The following is a 22,259-nucleotide window of genomic DNA, read 5'->3' as shown; positions in this document are numbered from 1 at the left end:
GTCGAACTTAATAGAGTCAGAATGTACCCTTAAGGTGTCAGTTTGCACCTCTAAACAGAACTGAGGAGTCCCTGTTTTTCATAAAGAAAATACCCGCAGTGGGTTGTGGAGACCTCGGTCGAAGGCTGGTGGACGAAGATGAGTAGCCAATCAAAAGGCTTGGATTCCATGACAATGCTTATGTCATGGGAAATTTGGAATGAGAAGAATGCCCGCATTTTCCGTGGACACTCAACGTTGCCCACATTTATGCTTGCAAAGATAAAGCTCAACGACGCCAATTGGGTCACTGCAGGCGCAAAACGTTTGGGTTCTTGGATGTCGAGAGAGTAGGTTTCTCTTTGACAGTTTCACTTGTCGTGCTTTTCTTTGTTTTTGCTTGTCTGTGTGGTCGGCTGTATTTACTCTTTTCTTAATAAACGGATCGAGGCAAGTGCCTCCGTTTTGAAAAAGAAAAAGAAAAACCCAAACAAGATCTAACACATTGCTGGCTATCAGCAAAACCATAAGCTACAAGCATCAGTTATATGTGTTATTCGTTTTCTCTGTCCCCTAAACTAGGGGACCATATACTCCCTCCGTTCAATAAAAGATGTCTCAAGTTTGTTAAAATTTGAATACATATACTCCCTCCGTTCAAGAAAAGATGTCTCTAAGTTTGTTAAAATTTGAATATATCTGTATAGATGCATTCAAAATTAGTCAAAATTGAGACATCCTTTATTGGACGGAAGGAGTATAAGTTTTGTGTACAGTTCTGTTAATAGAAGAAGTTTTCAGACCACATGGTTTCAGGCTTTGTGTACGGTCCTGTCGATTTCCACTTCAACTCGAGCCGCTGCGGCGTCCTTCCTTGGCAATATTATCATGCAAAATCCCCACAAGGCAGAAATTAGGAGTCGATGGAGACGTCTTGATGACAAACATGACAGTGACTCGTTCACAACTCTTTAGTCAACACCGACTGATTGAGATTGACTGGGCATTAGCGACGTCTAGTATAAATCAGAAGGGAACCTCCAGTAAATGTCTGAATCTGAAAGAGAACGTGCCACAAAGCTCCCTGATAGTGCTACTTCCTGCCGGTCTTCAGAACCTGTTGTTCTGAATTGGCAAGTGCGGAATATAAATTTGCAAGTGCAAAATACATTTGACGTGGTTCAGTGTGATCGTTTTATCATCAGCACAAGTGCAAATGGACATGTGAATCAGAATTAGAACCCCAGTATTGGACACTGGATGTGATTAGCAGTGGAATACAAAACATTACCAGCTTGAGAGTCTGTTACAAAAGAACGTGAAAAACAAAGAGGTATACAATTAGTGGAACCTATCAAACTACTCAAGAACTCTGAGAAACTAGGCAAAACCTGCCCTCCCCAATCAAAACTTTTGCCAGGCACGTCCAGGCCAGCTATTTAATAAAGAATAACACAGAAAAGCCGATATCTACACAAGAAACGTACGTGGGGACAGAACAATGTCATATTCTGTAGTCGGCGGTCAAGAAACTTTCAAACTGGGTACCATTCAAAGCATTATAGACTTCATCCCAGTTTTCAATCTGGTCCGACAGCGGTTTCGTGTGTATCTTCACATGCCGGCTGACTAGTTTCCTCCTTGGCACTTTGAGGAAATCCAGAACATCAACAAGCTTCTGCGAGCGAAAGTTAACGCCGTGCTTATTAGCAAGCTGAGAAAAGCAACTACTACTACTACACACCAAGAAACAACGCATTGATCAAAATTCAAAAGTAACTCACTGTTCTGTTTTGGATGAGATCCTCATAGTACATTGTCATGTGGCGGACGCTCTTTAAATTTTCAAGAGCGTCACGGGTGTAGTCGTCAGCCTGTTTCAAGCTCCAAATTAATGTTGTTGTGTTGAGCCTCGGCTTATATCTTGCAAGAATATTCGCCTGTCAAACAAAATATAAATATTAAACCAGGGACCACAAAAAGTCGCACAGAAAAACCTGAAGGATGTATTGTCGAGCAATACCTCATCTCTTGTGTGAACATGGGCCTTATGTTTTCCATTTAATTGCTTGATGTATCTGTCATGATTGTTAGCTAGTTGTGATACCATCTGCCGGAGGAGATTCCTTCTCATCAGAAATACTGTAGACACTCCTCTTTGGTTGAAGTAATCAACCACACCTGCATGATTTGCCACAAGACCCTGGAAAAATATTCTGTCAGACGAATGCTTGTTCTGTTTAACAAATAATTTATGTTGATGACCTATTAATTAACCATTTAACCTCTGTACTAAAAACACTAATCTGTCTCGTAGATTGAAGCCCTTAAGGAGAAGTTGAAATACTCTGTATTGCTGCCGATGGAGATTGTAAATCTATATGTGCACACTACTTAAAAGTCTCAGATAACATCATGCTAAATCATGGACGATCTAGATGATGTCAATTCTGTTATCTTCAAAAGGGTAACAGACTGCTCAATGCTATCGAACATTGATAGCAATTCTGATGCTTATTTTATAATTTTGACCAATGAAAATTGAATATTTCTAGTTTAGAAAAACATAAGAATCATGTATCAATCGTCGCATGATTGGTCGGTTTCGCCGCTTTCTTAATGATTGCGAGCTGAAGGAGATATATCTTCATGGTCGTCGCTATACGTGGTCTAACGAGCGTGAGGCTCCCACCCTTGTGCGACTTGACCGCGTTTTCTGCACGATTGACTGGGAGGAGCTGCATCCCGATTGCTCAATGCATTGTCTCTCCACGGTAATTTCGGACCACTGTCCGCTCCTTTTGGACTGTTCGCCATGGCCTTCTACCTGTTGGCGCTTCCATTTTGAGAGCTTCTGGCTTAGGATGGATGGGTTTGCTGAGGTCGTGGCTGAAGCCTGGGCTTACCACAATGACGATCCTGACCCTTTCAGCCGGTTGGTGTCACGCCTTAAGCTCACTGCACAACGGCTGATGAGCTGGAGTGACAAGAACGTCAGATGCATCAAGCGTCAGCTAATGCTAGCACGTGAGGTCATTTTTCGCTTCGACGTTGCCATGGAGTTTCGTAGGCTTTCGACGGCTGAGCGCGAGTTGCGTGCCCGTCTCAAACATGCCTACCTTGGACTCGCCTCCCTTGAGCGCACCATTGCTCACCAACGTTCGAAGGTCGCCTGGCTTAAGGAGGGAGATGCCAACACCACCTTCTTCCACCAGCACGCGTCCTTCCGGCGGCAGCGGAACGCCATCAACTCTCTCGCGGTTGGTGATACGGTCCTGTCTGACCACGGAGACATGGCGGAGGCTGCTTTCAACCATTTCTCATCCCTTCTGGGGATGGCTGAGCACCGGGACTTTTCGCTGAACCTTGAATTCTTGGGCACTGATGCGGTTGATTTGGCGGAGCTGGACGCCCCCTTCTCGGAAGCCGAAGTGTGGAACGTTGTTCGACTCCTGCCATCGGGGAAATCTCCGGGCCCCGATGGATTCACCGCCAAGTTCTTTCAGGCTTGCTGGACTACAGTCAAGGATGATGTCATGGCGGCCTTTGGCAAGCTACATGCGTTGCATGGACGTGGCTTCCAAGGTTTGAACCAAGCACTGTTGGTGCTAATCCTGAAGAAGCCTGACTGTGCAACCCTGAGAGATTTTCGACCGATCAGTCTGATCCACTCGTTCGCCAAGCTTGTGGCTAAGGCTCTTGCACTACGTTTATCCCCTAGGTTGAGCAGTCTGGTTGGGGAGAACCAATGCGCCTTTGTCAAGAAGCGCTGCATCCATGACAACTTCATGCTTGTGCAGCAGACGGCCCGCTTCCTTCATCGTCTCAAAGAGCCTCGGGTTATGTTAAAGTTGGACATAGCCCATGCTTTTGACTCGGTATCTTGGGCCCTCTTGTTTGCGGTGCTGCAGCACGTTGGTTTTGGACCTCGATTCCGTGAATGGATTGCCATTCTCTTGTCCACCGCCAGCACCCGCATTCTGCTGAACGGGGAGCCGGGCCCGCCGATTTGGCATCAGAAGGGGTTGTGGCAAGGAGATCCCCTCTCGCCTATGTTGTTTGTGTTGGTGATTGACACACTCAACCAGCTTTTAGCCAAGGCAACTGAGAGAGGTTTCTTGCGAAGACTCGTTGCCCGCCATCTGTTGACAAGCGTGTCCCTGTACGCAGATGATGTTATCATTTTCTGCCACCCGGACCGCTCGGAACTCCTCACGGTGCGTCGTCTCCTCTCCTTCTTTGGACAGGCCTCGGGGCTTCAGACCAACTTTGCCAAATGCTCGGTGTCTCCCATTGGGTGCACGGAGGATGTGGCCGCGGAGGCAGCCGTCGCGATGGGCTGTACCATGGCTCCCTTCCCAGTGAAATACTTGGGGATCCCTCTGGGAATCCGAAAACCTTCTGTTGAGGCTTTTGGCCCCCTCGTTGACAAGATTGCCGAGATTGCCGACCTGGAAGGCCGGCATGATGTCTAAGTCCGGTCGACTGACCGTGATTAAATCAGTCTTGTCGGCCATCCCGTTGCACCAAATCCTGGTTCTGGGCCTCTATCGGAAGGTACAAAAGCGGATGGAGAAGATCTTGCGGGGCTTCCTTTGGTCTGGCCGGGCTGAGGCTCGTAGCGGACACTGCCATGTCAGTTGGTCCAAGGTTTGCAGGCCTCTTTGCTACGGTGGCCTTGGCATTCCGGACTTCTCTCGACTGGCCGTCAGTCTCCGCGTACGCTGGATGTGGCGAATGCGAACTGACCCTCTTCGCCCTTGGCGTGGACTGGACTTACAGTTCTCTCATTTGGAGCGAAGTGTTTTTTTCGCCTCCACCATGATGGTGGTCGGGGATGGCGCCTCCGATCTGTTTTGGGCTGACCGTTGGTTGGATGGTCGTGCGATCTCAGAACTGGCCCCAAACCTCGTTCAGTTGGTTCCAAGACGTACCCAAAAAAATCGCACCGTCCGTGAGGCCCTTGCTGATAGAAGTTGGATCCGCGACATCCAGGGGATTCTTGATCCTGTTGCCCTTTGGCAATACCTTCGGATTTGGGAGCGGTTGCGTATGGTCCAGCTTTCAAAGGCGGCTGATACCCTGTGCTGGAGATGGACGGGTGACGGACAGTATTCTTCCAAGTCATGCTACCGCAGTCTCTTCCATGGGGGTGTTCTTTCTGACACTTGGAGGCTGAACTGGAAGTCTTGGCACCGCCACGTGTCAAGTTTTTCATCTGGCTCGCCTGCCAGGACCGATGCTGGACGGCGGAGAGAAGGGCACGTCACGGGTTGTCTCATGCCCCGCGGTGCTTGCTGTGCGACCAATAGATGGAAATCATGAATCACCTCATGGTCGACTGTCCCTTCTCCCACTTCATGTGGCATGAGGTGCTTTCTTGGATCCGATCCACCGCTGCCCCTCCTACTGTAGGTGTCCTCTTTGCGGATTGGTGGCACGCGACGGTCAACACCGCTCCTTCTTCGGCTCGGAAGGGCACTGCTTCAATCATCATGCTCACGGCCTGGTGGATTTGGAAGCATCGCAACGCGGCGGTCTTCGACAACGTGACTCCTAGCATCGCCCCACTGACTGGATCCATCCCGCAGACGCCAGGCTGTGGGCTCGGGCTGGGGCGACTGGGCTTGGAGCGCTACTCCTGTCGGTCACTGGTTCCTAGAGGTCTTGCGTTGTATTTTTTGTGTATGTTGCCCTCTTGGGCTTGTAAATTACTCTTTCTCTCTTAAGATATGCATCGAGACCCAAAGCTTTTGCGTTTTCTCGAAAAAAAAATTATGACCTCATCTAGAGTTCCACAACAAAAGAACCAATTTCAATGAATTAACATAACCATAAAACAAATGGTCTACACAGAACAACATTATCATGTCATTCCCAGTATCTAGTCAGTGTAAAAGGATTTCACTTTGTAGCCATCATAGAAATTATGAACTGTTTAAAAATATAATGTATTATAATATGCTCCGTTAAGGTACCTATGGAGTAGTCAAAATAAAACATCAAAAAGTAGTATCACAATTGTCTTTTGTACAGAAAGAAGTTAGCACATTGGAAACAATTGAGAAAGCTATTCATCCAGGACTCTAATGATGTTCAAAATTTATCATATTCTTTACTCTCTGAGAAGAGGAACATGATGCAAAACTCAAGCAGAAAATTGATATATGCATGTGCGCCCACTGCACACAATAGTGTATTCACAGGTTAATCCTATCTACTTGGCTGGTAGATGTGGTATTGTTTAATTCTAGAGAAACTATTCGTATTTGGGAAGATGTATAGAGTAATGGGGTACCATTATATGCTTCCTATCCAGAGATGTACTTGTTTTGTGACTCTAAAGATGTGTCTGTGGCCTTTATGAAAAACAACCTGGAAACAATAACCTTTTTAAGGTGGTTGCATGGACCTTTGGCTGAGCAATGGCCAATGGGGGGAGATCCAGGCTATGATTGCTGCTGTCTCCCTGAATAGTGAGAATGACCCCTTCCTGTGGAAACGGGAATCTAAGAAGTGTTTCACTGTTAAGTCTGTTTATACTCGCTTGTGTTGTGTATCCCTTTTACTGGTCCTGACTACTCTTTCATTTGGAAAATCAAGTTGCCTTTGAAAATTAAAATATTCTGATGGCAACTTTTCCTTAATTTTGTGCTTACTAAAGACAATATGGTAAAGAGGAACTGGCACGGAAATCCAAAATGCTATTTCTGTCATAAAACTGAAACTGCACATTATTTGTTCTTTGAGTGTACTGTGGCTAGAGTTGTTTGGGGTTGTGTTGCTCATTTCTTAGGTGTCGATATCATACCTCGCTCTGTGTGGCAATACTTTATCTGGATTGGGAAGGTTCTACCTAGGCATAGATATTTCTTTGTTGAAAGGCTTGGGGGTGGCCTGTTGGGCAATTTGGAATTCAAGAAACTCGGTTTGCTTCGAGAAGGTCTTGTATCATCCTACTGCAGTGGTCTTCCTAATGTGCTCCTTTCTTCAGTACTGGGCAGAACTGCAGAGGGATCAAGGGCTGCGACAAGCTATGAAGGATGGGGCATCTGGGATCATGCAAGCAACAATGCAGCTACTGCGAAGGTATCAGGATGGGCAGCGTCATGTGGATGGCATGGCTAGGCTTCTACCTGCACCTGGATGAACTTTGCTTTTTGCTACTCGGCTCCTTTCGTGGGTCTGTAATGAAGGATTTCCCTCGGATGGTTTTAAAAACTGTCGTATTGAACTGTTAGGGCTAGTTTCAGGTGGCAGCAGGTTTTCGCCCCATAGTGTCTGGGGCACAGTGGGTTTCCTGCTGGTACCCTGATCCGCTTCTCCTATTTTCTTTCTGCTTTCCACCATGTAAAGCTGGAGACATTGTTGTTTCTGTTTCTTTGAAATGGGAAATGGGGGTTGCCCGATTCAAAAGAAAAAAAAAGTGTATCCTCACAGAATATATGCATGGAAATTGCTAGCTAGTAAGCAGATACATCTCCATTACTTGGTAAATATGAAGATATAAATCACAAGCATCTGAAGGAAGCATGTGTATGATGCTTTAGACAGTAAAGTCTACAACAGTACTAGAAGAAAATGAAGGGGGAAAAACTTATCCAAATCATTCACCTGATTAAGCATCCATTTGAAGCCAACAGCAGCAGTGCACTCATTCTTGGAAGCACTACTATTCCAATCCAAATTATATACTTTATCCATTGTCTTTACTATAGATGAAATGTTATTTCTCCTTTCTTTATTGGAGAAGATTTCTCCATTGGAGCTAACATTAATGTGGCTGTTAAGAAGGGTTTCAAACCAGCCACTTCCAGATCGCTGTGACGAGATAATTGCAAAGAACCGGACAGGGGTACACATGCACTCTTTCCTACAAAATAAATTTCCATCAGCCATTACAACAAACCAAGTGTAGATAGCTTAAAAGTTAAAACATATCAAACCACAACTGTCACCTGCTGTAATTTTGTGGTTGTGGATAATGAACAAACTGAACCTCAGAGAGAGGAATTAAAGACTTATTGCAAGGCTGTTCTGCGACTTCGATCTTCACCATCCTTGACCAGCTGTCAGTTCCTAGTTGTTTCATACAAATTGAGCAAATGAACACCCCACTGATCATAGTCATAGCGAAAACAACTATTCTCAATGCGGGGGGTGACTTTTTCTGAGTCTTCAAAACTAGTGTATCCTGCAAACAAGTTCCAATCAGTTCAAGTCCACCACTAGAAATCAAAATATATCTTATTCAAAGCTGTTACTATACTGTAGTATTTAAAATTTGATGCCGTAGCACTTATTTTGCTTTATCCTTGAAATGGATAAGGAATATATTTACAATCAACAGAAATTGTGGCCTCAGAAGCATCAATTCAAGATTTTTTTTTTACGGGAGCATCAATTCAAGATTGATACGGAAACGAACAATAGAGATTATGTTTCAAAAGGTATCTGGTCCTTGTCCTTTGTCCTGAACCCACTTGTGTACCCCAAATAGAGGATAAATGGCCCATGTACTGTTCGAGATTGCGTTCATTCACCAATAAGAATGAAACATGACACAAACCAACGATCCCCTTTGCGGCGTAGTAGTACCACTCTTAACTTCTTAAGGTGACGTTTCACAACTGCGTTAGTTCACTGCAACATATTTCCGACTCTTTCGTTTTCTAATGTTTTAACAACCGCAATTGAAAATGCAGTTTTCAGAAAATCACCTTAAGAGTGGTCCTGCGCAGCAAAGAATACAGGTAACAAAGGATGCCAGATGTAGTAAAATCGAAAAGTGAGAGGAGGTAACCATGAAACGCGATCTAGTTTAGCCAACCGAAGTACTAGTGAGGACTGATGAATACGGAAATGAAACAATAGTACTCCGCAATAAAAACGATTTGACCAAATGGACTTATAATAAGTCGGGGGAACAGAACACGATCTAGAGAACTATTTGGACCCAAAAGTAGAAAGGGAATTTCAGAAAAAATCAGCTGAGCTACTAGAAGTAATAAATAGAGCAAAAAGGGGGTGAAATGGAAAAAAGGCGAAAACGAATCGCCTAGCATTTTGGATCAGACGTCAGATAAACCGAATCGCCCGGCATTAAGTACCAACAGCACTTCTCGTTCCCCTCACTGAGCTGATGGAAAATGCAATTCAAGTTTTAAATCCGGGCACGCCAGGGAAGCGGTGAAACAAGCATTAACTGTAACTGCGCGCATAAATTGGATGGACTGAACCATAGGGAGCAGCTGAAATGGCACCGAAAATAAGAGAAGCTCAGGAAACAAATGCCGCCCAAAATAATCCATCATTGAAGCAAAAATTCACAGGACTTTAATTTGTTGAAGCTAAAAAAAATACTCCGTAGATTTGAAGGCCAGAAAAACTGGGCAGAATCGAGATGAGGGGCGGGGGAAGGGGGAACCTGACCTTGTTTCCGAGCTGATAGCAGCAGTCCTCGCCGCCACCGGGCTTCTCCTCCCCTTTGGAGCCCCCCATGGCCATCGCCCACAAGAGACCACCAGAAGCGCGCCCCTATTCTCCTCTCCTAGCAAACGAACAGGGCCTACTTTAACCCGCCACCGCCCTAGCACCGACGCCTCACCCTCACGGGCGCATTAACTCGGGCCTCGCCACCGCCGCCAGTTGCGCCTCTAGCGGCGTCGGGGTCGCGCCGGCCGTCGTCCTGCGGGCGGAGGGGGCAATGAGGGAGCCGTGCGCTTCCCCTGCTGTCACAGTAGCACGAGTACGAGTGCGTGTTTGCAGGAAGCAGCAGCAGCTCGGCTCGCGTTGTGTGAATGAATGTGTTTGGGCGTTTCCCGAAGACCTCTTTTTTTTTTCTTTTTGGCAGTGGGTAGAGAGAGAGCTCCAAGAGTGTGTCCGTGTTCGCGCATCTAACCGCACGATTACTTTTAGACGGGAGACAAATCAATGATGCGTAAGCATCGGCTAAACTGACTTTCTTCCCCGGAAATTAGAGAACGAACGCGCTCCGGCTCCGCGTTTGCCGTGCCCGGCGTCGGTCGGTCTCGCAGTACTACTCGTCCAGACGAGCGACAGTAGCACTGCTGCTCCCTCCCTCCGTCCTACAGGCTACTACTACAGGTTACGCCGCCAATCGTTGCGTACGGGCGGCCGTTATATATCGCTAGCCAACCAACGCAGAATCACAGGTGCATGGGAGGAGGGTATTTAATCGCGCATCGGTGGCAGCGACATCGAATTGGATTGTGCACAACTTAAATTTCCTGATCGCTTTCTTCCATGCTGGGCGTGGAGTTTGATGATGCTATGTCCGAGCACGACGACCGTTCCGTTCCTACTCCCTCCGTTTTAAAACACAACTCATGTAAATTTTTCTCATTTGTTCCACGACACATTTTATTTTTCTTTTAAAACCTGCAACCGGTCAATAAATACTCACATCTATTTTACTATTAATCCAATATGAGTGGCCAGTCACTGGAAACGAGAGCTGTCCTTTTCTATGCCATATATTTGGGTTCTACTTACTCCCTTCATTTTTTTTTAGAAATTTACATGCACTCCAACCTCTTGTTAGAAATTTTTTGATACAATCAAACAAATTTTGATGCAAACGAAATCCTATAAAGATCCGGTGGAGATGACATTGTAATTCTACAATTTTTTCTATTTTTTTACTTTTCCGAACTAAAGAGACCCTTAATCGTGTACTGGGACTGGGAGTCCGCAAGTCATGCACGCGCTGAGCTGTTCAGAGCTTGGGAGTAATTGGTGTCTTCGCCGATTTTGAGCGTGGAGTGCGAGCCACCCTAAACCCACCACCCACCCACCCGCACGCCCCCCGGGCCTTACCGGCACCGCCGCCGCCTTAGGCCCAATCTTCCCCTTCTCCTTCTCCACGGGCGACGCCGTGGATGCACCAGAAGGAAGCATCGCAACAATTTTACAGACAATAATATACTTATGCTACTGCCAGTCAAAACGCATGCATATTTGTCGTTGTCCACTTGATATGTTCCGGGTTCACGTGGAATTATCCACAGATCGACCACACACGCGATTGGATCAGTCCATCTCCACCGAGAACCCGGTGGTTCCGTGCCCTACTTCAACATCGCTCACCTAATACAACATCACACGGTTCAATCGTGAATGGCTGCCAGCCCCAAAACCCGAGAAATAAAGTCAAAACTGAAGACGACTGATATCATATGGATGAAAAATACAGCGCCGGCCGGTGCGCACCCAAACCCCTTTCCATGGAGACGTGCCCTTGTTGCTCCTTGCTCTGCAATACTCTACACTTCTACAGCGGATCCACTCGCGGCGGGCGTTAGGCCAAGGATCACCGATCACGTTGCTTGGCTCGGCCAGGACAGGACACGGGTGCCTAAAGCGTGCGACAGGGTACGTACGTAGCTCCAAAACCGAAACACTTTCAGAAAAGCTTCTTTCTCCCGGGAAGATTTTGCTTCCGACTTTGTCAGGAAAGGCTGTTGATCCGAGACCCGGCATATGCTACTAGCTTCATGCTCGACCGCTTCCATCGTGAAGGGTGAGATGCTCAGAAAGACCACCGACCGAATGCAGAATTGCAGACATTTTAATTTCTAATATTCTTTTTTGTATGTGTGTAACAGGGCAAGCATGAATGGATAGGTTGGTCGGCCGCATAAAGCTGCCAACGATATTATATTTTTACTTATAATAACCCAAAGCTGGAAAAACCAGACAATAATTATTGGTGATGTATCACCTAACATGACAACATCATTTTGGACAAGCTTTCCTCCACGGCTTTGCGTAATTGTGAAGTACAATCATTTTTCCCCCATCGAGCAACAGCGTCATAATACATTTCTGTTACAAACTATCATGAGACCGAAAAAACTTTTGGACTATAGAAACTTTAGATGATCGACGTAACTTACCCCTTTTACCTTGTTTGATTCAAGAAAATGTAAAAACTAAAATATTTGTAATGATGCCTTTTTTTAAAAGAAAAAACATCTCGTTTCGATGTCTATTGCGAAAACTATGAGCTGCTGAAGCTTCGGTCCAAATTTGATCAAATTGTAACAGATTTTCTGTATATCTTTTTTAGAAAAGAAAATCAAAAAAGAGGGAATTCTTCTGGCCTCTGCACACAGACAAAAAATATATTCTAAAATACACCCTAGAAAATAGTAAGTGTCTAATAATGTGATATGGGTAAGTTTCAGATCATTTGGATGAATATTTTGAAATCTGTGAGCTTTTGAAAAGGATCAAATAATTAGACAAAATATTTAAAATAGATCTAAGTATTTGATGAAGATAAGGGGTAAATTATTGGCAGAATCCAGCTCCGATAAGTCATGGCCTGGCCCCGCAAAAAAAAAAGTGGCCTGAAGCTGTGAGGCATAGCTGCAGCCTGCCGCCTGGACCAGATGTCCATATGGCGGGACCAACCAAGTCAACAAGCTCTGTTGAAGTCTGGAACAGATCAGTAGCTGGGGGGCAAGGCATGACCCAGCCCATAAAGAGCATCGAATATTGCATCTGTCCTTAAAACATCACATCAGAATCAGCATGGAAGGTATTAGCCAATAAAACAGTGCCCTAACTCCTAATCGCCACACAAGCACCACCGTGTGATGATACAGGTTGTGCAGAAGTTACCATGCCATATAGGCATCACACTACGCTGGAAGGGTTGGTACACCGTACACAATCGAGTTCACAAGCACTAATACATGAGTAGTTGTTAATGTAATCCTCAGTAGCACATCCTGAAAGCTGACAGAAACATGGGAGCATTTTTTGCAGGACCGAACTAGCCTGCAATTTTATTGCCCAGTTAAGCATGGCAACATTGAGTGGACAGCATGATCCCATAGCTTGTGTTCAGGACCATCCTGACAGCACCAAGAATCTTCAACTTTGCACAGATCAAAGCTGTTCCGCTCACTCGAACGAGCAATTCCATTATGCACGCCGAAAAAGGAACTAGTGTGCACCTGCTATTGGGGCATCCAATGCAAGTACGGAGCCTCAACCCGCTATTGTGCTCACGAATCAGCAACATCCCTTGCAGCAAAAGTCTCTCCAAGAAGAAACTGCACGGAGCCTCAAGTTAATGCATCTTTGCTTTTTTCCCTTGTCTTCGGAACAAATCAACCGAAGCTTAACCAGTAAGTTGTCCATGAAGTGTTACGAGATGATTAACCGGACAAGACGCCCCATGTACTGGAAGCATTTTGCAGTTTCTTTCAAGCACAGGTTCCTGTCCTTGCGAGACCAGTGCTGCACATCAGAAGGGTGGACTGATCAGATCAGTAAGCATGTACCTTCTAGGCGCATAACCTTACAAGAAAGGAAGAAAACTTTGTGCTAAATGTACCTTGCTAAGCTCATTAAGCTTCTCCCTGGTATCTTTTAGTAAGAGTTCTGCATCAGTATCCCACTTGTAAAACTCCAGCACTCTTCCTTCCAAAATTTTGTTGCAGATCTGTTACAATGAAAGTAATACTTCTTCAGAGGTTTTTATAAAATCCGAGACAACTATGCACTTACAGAGCTGTAACTGCATGAGCAAGGTGATATTTATCGTATAAAATTTAAAAGTAAACAAACATGCATGGTCCAAAGCTCTACAAACGTGAAATAATTACAAATTCCTGAAAAAGACATATGTCCCATAATTCAGTGTTCACTAATAGCAATTTGCAACTTATCTGATAATTCTGGCCTGTGCAAATTTATGTCTCTATGCAGTATATACTAAGGCTATGTAATTTCTGAGTTTCTTGTCAATTTTGTAGCTTGTTGCTTTGTCTTGCTTGAGAAATACTGGACTTTGCAATAAATTTTGGCTGCAATGCAACTCATGATGCAGAGAACGGGGGGGGGGGGGGGGGGTTTCTTTTCCATTATCTAAAATAGTGCAGTATACTAGCCAAACTGCACAATTATCTGAGCCAAAATAAGCCAAACGATCCAGTTAAAGAAATGCCTGGTATAACTACGGAGAAGAGGGGTTTTGGGCAATACTAAGGCTTGCACAGAACATAAATTTCTCTCAAAAATTTCAGATACAAATGCACTCATTGTCACAAAGGACATGGGAATACACTGCAACTATCTCTTTATTGCATTTTACGGTGATCCTCTTTTATTCTATATTAGCAATGTTTGTGGAGTGTGGACATTTCTTGAACAGTCCCATTACATCTTCACAACCTATAAAACTATTGTCTAAATAATCTCATTTCATTTTCATCAATAAACAGATGGACAGGAAATTTCTTAGTGGAAAAAAGAGATGTGCTCTGTAGTGCTATCAGCTAAATTTGCGACAGAGTAGAGAAAATTACTTTGACAAAGCAACAGAATGGAATACCCTACAACAACAATAAATTCAACTTGAAGCATCCATATCTGTTTTTTAAGCAATATTGAACTCAATCTAGTGGTTTTGTGATGAATTATATTCCATGACAACTGAAAGACAAGGTCATGGATATTTGATCAGGTATGGAAAGTGTAATACCTTATTACCAATTGCCATCCCTCCAGTTGTATGGGAAAAATAAATATTGTAGTAGTGGGAAAGGAAAGCAGGGGCACTGCTCCCAGCCAATTCAGATAGATAAGCTGCATATGTTGATCCAGAAGTACTCGGCTCTGGAATTTCAATTCCCTGTTCTCTGAACCACTCCAAATCTTTTTCGATGCTAGCTGAACGTTCCAAACCACTTTTCCTGAAGTAAACATCTGAATCAACATTAAATTAATAATAGGCGAGTATCAGCTGCAGTTTCTGTTGTACTGATGCAACGAGTAACTTTGGTGTACATTAGAACCTTTGTAGGTTGTGAGCTCTCTGGTAGGCACTAAATGTTTATTAAGGGCGATATAAAATTAACCTTGTAATTTCTAAATGAAGCGTGATTAGTAATTCATGCTGGTGTTGAGATCTTCCTGGAGATAAGTTGTGTCAGTGCACTAAAATATGGTCTGTCTTCAACATACTTCTTTACCAGTATATTTCAACCAGCCCAAAGATATGCATCTTTCAAAAAGTATTCAGTCGGAGGACAAATCACTACATATCCAGAACAGGTCTCACTGCTTCGCCAGAACTGTATCTTACACAACTTGCCGGTGAACGCACTTCAGCATTAAAGTATCATGTCGAGACTTCACATTTTTCAGAGGACACCTCAACTCAGCACTATAAATTAAATGGCATTGCTATCATCACAGCTTGTAACCCCAAACACCTCCAATTCAAAATTTGCAACACTAATGACACATCAACTGTAGGCCTCTAATATGCCGAATTCAATAGTAAGGGGCAATGCAACCTTTGGCCTCTACAGTTAGCAAGGAATGGAGAAAACAAAGCTCACTCACATGCAACGTCCGTGGACCCGGCTATGATCCGCTCGACGGTGTCGAAGACGAGCTTGCTATCCACCAGATAGCTCACGAACCCTTCCATGCTCGGCACCCACTCCCCCTCCACTTCCTCATCGTCGTGCTCCTCCATTTCGTGGTTGCCCTCCTCCTCAGCTTCGTGGTTGGGCTCCTCCTCCCCATTCGATTCAGCCTCCTCCGTAGCTCCCTCCGCCACCGTTTTTTCCTTGAGAGTAGTGCGCTTAGGGTTGCGGAGGCGCATGGCGACGAACCGCATCTCCTCGGCGACGCCCACCGCCTCGCCTGGGAACTGCTTCGGGTACCTCCGTGGCTTCGGCTTCACTGACTGCGCCTCTGCCGGGGGCGAAGGGGAAGGGGCGCAGCGGGTTATGGCTAGGTTTAGGCTTCTAGGAGGGTGGAGAAATCGGAAGGGCTGCGGTCGCCGGAGCGCCGCCGCCGAGGGGACCGCGACGACGGGCGGCATGGTTATCCACTTGGACTCGGGCAAGCAGTCCTGACTGTCACCACTGCAAGTGCAAAGGCTCGCGTGTTACAACTCGAACGGTAAAATTAGACAGACATGGTACGGCCCACGGACCGTCCTGCCAAGCTCAGGCCCGATTTTGGCCCATGGGCATTCCGAGTTCGCGGTTTTACCCCCTCCTCTCTCTCTCTCTCCCTCCCCCCAAATTTGAAAATTGAAAGCCGCTGCCAAAATCGGCGCCACAATTCTTGGATTTGCAGCAAACTCATTCAATTCGTTCGTTTATCAGTTCTACGGGAAATCAATCTCCCTAGTCCGCTCAGTTCCCCCTCCCAAACAGCTGAAAGAGTAAACCCTAAAAGAGAGGAAACCAAGAAGAGGGAAGAAATGGCTGAAGCGAACTCGTATGAGGAGCAGCGAAGGAGGCAGGTAGAGGAGAACAAGAGGAAGCTGGAGGAGCTGCGCCTGCACCACCTCTCCGCCGCCGTCCGTGAGGCCGCCGCCAAGCCCAAACAGGTTCGTCAAATCGATCGACCCCCCAACCTCCGCTATTCCTTTGGTTCAGTATTCCGTATGGCTGACTAGTCTGGTTCGGTTGGTGGCGCAGAAGCGGAAGGCCCCGGCGCAACGAGACGCCGGCAAGGACGCACCGCGCCGGCGTTCCAACCGCATCGCCAGCATCCCCGAGCGGCCGAACTACCGCGAGAATGTATGTGTCCACAACCGAGGATCCCATATCATTTTCCACAGCCCGACTACTCTTTCTTGAGGGAAAATAAAATGGTCATAGGGCATAACGCTTTCTTTTGTTTTCCTTTTCGAAATGGGGGTATACCCCGGCCTCCGCAAACAGGCAATTTATTCGCAGAAGCAAAAAGAATTAAAACCTGATCATGCATACGCCGTTAGCAAGGCCGAAGAGCTAAAGGATGAGTTGAGCTCTGACTACCCTACCTTTGTCAGACCCATGACTCAGACTCTTTCCAACCTGGTAAAGAAGAAACTTCCACTAACCTACTGTTACCATCCCCCTCTGAGAGAGGATTGATTATTGGATGTTGATTTTATGGGATATCTGGCAGCATATCCCGTCTCAGTTCAGCACTGAGCATCTCCCGCAGCAAGACGCAAGAGTGTATTTGGTGGATGATGATGAGGAGGAGTACCGCACATTCTACCGTCCACACACTAGCAGCCTTAACAAAGGGTGGAGAGAGTTCGCCGTCGATCATGAGCTGGTTGATGGTGATTGCTTGGTATTCCAGCTGATTAAGAAGGCATTCTTCAAGGTGAGGTTTTAAGTTGGTATGCATTGCTAATGGAACTTACTCAGAGTTTGTCGCATTCACATGATGTGTTATGAATGATTCTCAATTCATGACATTTGCTTGTTCCATTAATATCATCCTCATGGAAATAATGATGTGAAATCAATTGAGCTATCACATGAGAAAAACTGGTTATGGTCATAAAATAACTGGAGTCAATGTATATCAAACTTCTATGGTTTCTGTATGTTGTATATTTTTAATTGTTGAGCTGTGAAACTAGGAAACCGCCTTTAATTATTCACAAAATATGACAATCAGGTCTGTTTCGAACGCTACAGTTTTGCAGGAAAAAAAAATACTATTATCCCAACATCCATATCAAATTGACAAATTCCTCCATTCGAAGCAGATATAAGAAGTGATTCTGAGTAGCAGTTCGTGTGATCCATGTGACCTCTGTTATGTAAATGATGCAGGTCTACATATTTAGGGCAAGCTCTTACTATGAAGATGATCATTAATGAAGCAATGCCTAGGTACTTTATTCTTGTCCATTGTTTGCATTGGTTGAATACTTGAACTGAATGTTTTAAAAATCTAGTTCCGAATGTATTTGCCCTGTTGCAGATGGCAATCCATATGCCAAGTTCACTTAGCAGATAAAATTATAAAATTGCTTATGAGTTATGACCAAAATTTAGGTATAGTCCTACTGCGTGGTAAACTTTAATTATAGTCTTATAGACATGAAAATTGTGCACATATCCCATTTCCGTATTGGCTTAGATTTCATCTCGTGATCAGCCAAATTTCAACCTTATTTGTACATCTGCTAACTTGAAAATTTAAGACTTCTGATTTATTTAAGGAAATTTAATCTCTATAGGAGTGATGCTTTTGTTGTGAACCTTGATCCACAACATGATAACTACTGTGCCAAGTATAGCAAGACGACATGTCTGTTAGGGATTAGTTAACATAGGGTATAGGAGAGCATGGTTTAAATTTTGGATGAAATATTTTGGTGATTTGAGGGTGGCCAAAATATTTGTCTCGTAAAAAAAGGGCAGCATTTCAAATTTTCACTGGTAAATTGATGATAGAATCCCGAACTACTAAATAATTGTGTTTGCATGGTGCTTAGTTCTCTCTCCCTTACACTGGAGCTCTAGGGTCGAATAACATCACAGGCACCACTTTTGTTTAGTTTTACTGCTGGGGCCTTTAGCAAGGAAACACAAGGACATACTACAAAGCTAGTACAGGTCTTGTGATTTAATAGAATTCTAGATATTTATTGTACAGTTTATTTTTTTCCAAATTCAAACAAAAAAAGTGACCGTCTGTCTTCATTAGTAATTTCGAGCTTCTCAAAATTTTGGTGGTTTTGAGGAGTACCATTTTCTTTGTCAAAATCGAAATCCAAAGCCCTGACAAGAGAATATTTGGAGAATGGATTGACTATTCTTGATTGCGTCAACTGTAGATTCATGGCATCCACTACAGGCCTTGATTTATCAAGTGTCGCTGTTTTATCAGCGACACTTGATATGGGAGAGAGGGAGTATTAAATTGGTTGGTTGCTCTCATTCCCTCAACCACCCTATCTCTCAAATCAAACAACCGACATCCACTGAAAAGATGGCTATCCCCACCCCATCTAAGGATATCCCATGAACCAAACCCACTCTAGTATGTTGCATCAAGACAGATGCAGTAGCTGCGGCAGCCAAACGCAGGGAGTACTTCTGATATCTTGGCTGGCCAAATCTGACCGAGTCAGCCGGATGAGGGCAACCACCTTTCACCGAGCCCATGCAGAACCAATGCACTCACCCTCTCGCGCCCCTCACTCAATTCACCGCTTTCTGAACCCTCTCTGTTCCTCATTGCTCTCTGGATCTGTCTGATTCTCAAGCTCCGGTGCCGGCCACTGGAAAAAATGACGTTGCCGCTTCTCTCCAGCTTCCCTCCTCCGTCCGCCGTCTCTTTTCAACCAAAGACTAAAATACTCCTCTAGTTAAGGTTTTTGTTGGTGTTCTCCTACTATGAGTCCATGTTTAACTATCCATATTATTGTCCTTTCAAGCAAATTTTAAACCTTGCGTCTTATTCATTATGTTCGTGTTGACAGATGACTTTTACATGTCAAGCTTGGCACCCCCTATAATAAATTCGTAGATCTGGCACTGGGTGGAAGCAGATCTTCATGTGCTGTAGCTCCATATCCAAACCAATTTGTTTTTGCGTGTTTTCTCAACATGTTTAGTTACAAGCAAAAAAAATTATGCTTTTCTTGCAATTTTCCTTCAGGGCTATCCAAAAATATTATAGGCTGACTCCAATCGATGTATATGTGTTTTCTCAACTTATTTTGCATATTGATGAAATATAATATTCTTTATTGTAATTTTCTACAGAAAGTGAGTATCTTTTAACATTTCAGTATGATAATATTAGCAGAGGTAATGTCACACCATCTTACCCAGGGCCCGTATATTGACAGGAGCGAGGTGTGCGATGGTTCAGGGCCTCCAATTTTTTAGGGCCCCCTAATCTTGCCTTAATATTAATTACAATCCTTAATTACAGCAGAAAAAGAAAAATAATCATTAAACAGAAAAAGGAAAAGGCTAAACGACTGCTTCTGTTCACATAGCCGCATGACGCCTCGTCTACTATCAGCCTATCTCCAATTTTCCAATCTCCACTGATCGATCATACAGCCAGGGACACAGTCACTAGCGTGTGATTTCCTCTATCGTCGCCTTGCTGCTCGGCTCATGTTGTCTTCCGCTCATCTGCTCTTATCAGCTAATTGAGAAATCCATAATCCACTTCAAAGCAAACCGTTGGTACTTTCGCGTTCATGACTTTATCGCGCAATCACAAAAAATGTTTTCCAACGTACCGTAAGAACTACCGTATGTTAAAGTAACATAATTAAGTTTTTTTTTTAGAGGGGAAGTAATATAATTAAGTGAAATATTTTGGTTATGCAACATTTTTCTAATTTTAGGGCCTCATTTTACATTTCATTCCAGGGCCTCGAATTCCTAGATAACGGCCCTGATCTTACCACAAGGTCACCACAACACCATAACCACCCTATCTTTTAACCAAACAGAAACTGGACTCGCCCTATCCATCTCTCATATGTCTAACCACACAGGATATTGGCTCATCCAAGTTATGCAACCAAACACAAAAAAGAGATACCCATTTTTTGAAAGGGAAAAAAGGGATATCCTTATCCATGCTATCCATGGCTATCTCTATCCATCTTTACCTGACCGTGAACCAAATGCACCAACTAATGTCCACAGAAGCTTTTTGTGGCCAGCATAGAAGCCGGGAACGCGGGTCGGTACCACATCCCGCAACCGTCGACCCAATTTGGGATCGGGATCGCATGGGTCGATACAACAAGGTAGTTCTTCTTCAGTTTGTCCCAGAGGCAGCGACCCCCGACCCGCGACCCCGTTCCTCGACCCGAGCAATCCGGGTTCTTGGTAACTATGGCCAGAAGTCTATTGACACTACATAAAATTTACCGAATTGTGTTTAGGATATGGTATTTTCTTCCAACAGCAGGGGATTATCTTGGCTTGGATGCTCTTTGCAGGATTTTTCTTGTCTTGCCCCGCCCTAAACATCAGTATTTAAACTGTGTACTCAACTTTTCTGTATAAACTTCTCAGTTAAGATACTCTTGCTTCTTGTAGGTTTAGCTTTTTTTCGTAAGAGAGGAGTGGTTAGAGTGTCTGGGCGGGCTGTGGTTGTGTGTACCATTTCTTGTATATAACTGCCTCAAATCTTGATGAAATGGCATGCAAGTCTCCTTGGATGTGCTTGAAAACTATATTTGTGGACATTTAAATGTTACTTTTTCTGCAGTTTTTAGTGAATGGTACACCCTTAGCTGATAATGAAACACTTTAAGTCCGGTACTACCTTCATAGTGACTTGTTTCCTTGTCCTTTTTTGAGTCTTGCAGGCGTTCTAGCGATTTAGATCTACCCTGAGTCGTATCCAGCGAGTATGCAAATGGATTACTTTGGAAATATTAACTTGGTAGTTTCTTGTAGTCATCTATTATGAACCTTAGATGGATTCAGAAATATGCACTTGTAAGGAAGGGTTTATCTGTGGCAGCACCTGGCTGGCATTTTGTAAATTCTGCTTCGTAACTGCAAGAGCAAGTGTGCAACTTGACATGTGATGCCCATTCCTGTGACGTCCAAATTTAATCTCTGCAATCATACACAATAGCCCTGATCTATCTACTTAAGGATAATAATCCCAGTCCATCCATTTTCAGCGTATGATCTGTTAAATCAAGTAGTGCTGGTCGTACCCATCTGTATGTCTACCAATTGTGCTGAAAATGTCCAGCTTAGAGTTGAGAAGGGCTGGTCAAAATGCTGTCATCATCTGCTAACCAATCGGAGTTGATTATGGTTTCAACTCTTCAGTGAAGCGAACGGTGTACCACCAATCCACCATAGTCCATAGTGTTGTTGAGAAGAGACAGATATGACCATGTGAAGCAGCAGTGGAGGACTACACGTGCTGTCAGAGTGTTATTACGAAAATTCAGATTCCTGTTGAGCCTTGTCTTTTTACGTAAGTGGTCGCTTGAGATGTTGGGGTATTATTAGGTGCTGGTTTAGAATCCTAGGAACGAGTGAGTGGAGCACCCTGTGCGAGGTGAGCTTAAAATGTGATGAATGAAAAGAAGTTACTCTGAGTTAAGGTGTTTGTCCTGTTTACTCTGAGCTGAGAAGTGAGATTGTCTCTACAATCTATTTCTCCGTGCCATAAAGGTTGGCGTGACTTTGAATTACGTGCCAATCTTTTTGAAACGGGAGGAGTATATCCAAGAAGAGGAAGAGCTGGAACTGAGTTCAAAATCAGGCTGGACTATGAAGACCTTGTTCGGCACTACTTACTGAGCTTGAAATGGATGACTTTCCTATTTTCCAAGTTCTGCAGCATGTAACATATTTTTCGAATGGATCAACACTCCAAACCAAAACCAAACTAGCAAAAGCAGGAAATGGTAATGGGTAAAAGAGATATACTTCCTCCGTCACAAAATAAGTGACGTGAATTTGTATAGCCACGTCGCTTGTTTT

General features: G+C 44.4%; 3 protein-coding genes across 4 annotated transcripts; 1 reads left to right on the top strand and 2 right to left on the bottom strand.

Annotated features, from left to right (window-relative positions):
* Positions 1-1,204: 1,204 nt before the first annotated feature.
* Positions 1,205-10,098, bottom strand: LOC100845427. The gene is made up of 6 exons (XM_003557723.4): positions 9,412-10,098; positions 7,938-8,173; positions 7,594-7,852; positions 2,003-2,182; positions 1,764-1,919; positions 1,205-1,657 (listed from the first exon to the last, which is right to left on the bottom strand). The coding sequence occupies exons 1-6, from the start codon at positions 9,484-9,486 to the stop codon at positions 1,484-1,486; spliced, it is 1,080 nt and encodes a 359-aa protein (XP_003557771.2). The 5' UTR covers positions 9,487-10,098; the 3' UTR covers positions 1,205-1,483.
* Positions 10,099-12,455: 2,357 nt separating this feature from the next.
* On the bottom strand, positions 12,456-15,920 carry LOC100845120 (probable inactive heme oxygenase 2, chloroplastic). The gene is made up of 4 exons (XM_003557722.4): positions 15,364-15,920; positions 14,498-14,721; positions 13,349-13,456; positions 12,456-13,251 (listed from the first exon to the last, which is right to left on the bottom strand). The coding sequence occupies exons 1-4, from the start codon at positions 15,848-15,850 to the stop codon at positions 13,159-13,161; spliced, it is 912 nt and encodes a 303-aa protein (XP_003557770.1). The 5' UTR covers positions 15,851-15,920; the 3' UTR covers positions 12,456-13,158.
* Positions 15,884-21,412, top strand: LOC100830076 (B3 domain-containing protein Os06g0194400). Of its 2 annotated transcripts, none has more exons than XM_014896889.2 (6): positions 15,884-16,366; positions 16,458-16,559; positions 16,704-16,841; positions 16,933-17,139; positions 17,598-17,657; positions 19,256-20,985. In XM_014896889.2, the coding sequence occupies exons 1-5, from the start codon at positions 15,947-15,949 to the stop codon at positions 17,640-17,642; spliced, it is 912 nt and encodes a 303-aa protein (XP_014752375.2). In that variant the 5' UTR covers positions 15,884-15,946; the 3' UTR covers positions 17,643-17,657; positions 19,256-20,985. The 2 variants fall into 2 exon arrangements, with proteins under 2 accessions (XP_014752375.2, XP_010228540.2); XM_010230238.2 differs by lacking the exon at positions 19,256-20,985 and adding an exon at positions 21,119-21,412 and having other exon boundaries at positions 15,886-16,366.
* The last annotated feature ends 847 nt before the right edge of the window (positions 21,413-22,259 follow it).

The sequence above is a fragment of the Brachypodium distachyon genome, chromosome 1 (assembly GCF_000005505.3).
Source record: "Brachypodium distachyon strain Bd21 chromosome 1, Brachypodium_distachyon_v3.0, whole genome shotgun sequence".
NCBI classification, from domain to species: Eukaryota; Viridiplantae; Streptophyta; class Magnoliopsida; order Poales; family Poaceae; genus Brachypodium; species Brachypodium distachyon.
The sequence above is the reverse complement of the archived record's forward strand: the minus strand, read 5'-3'. Positions and strand labels throughout refer to the sequence as shown.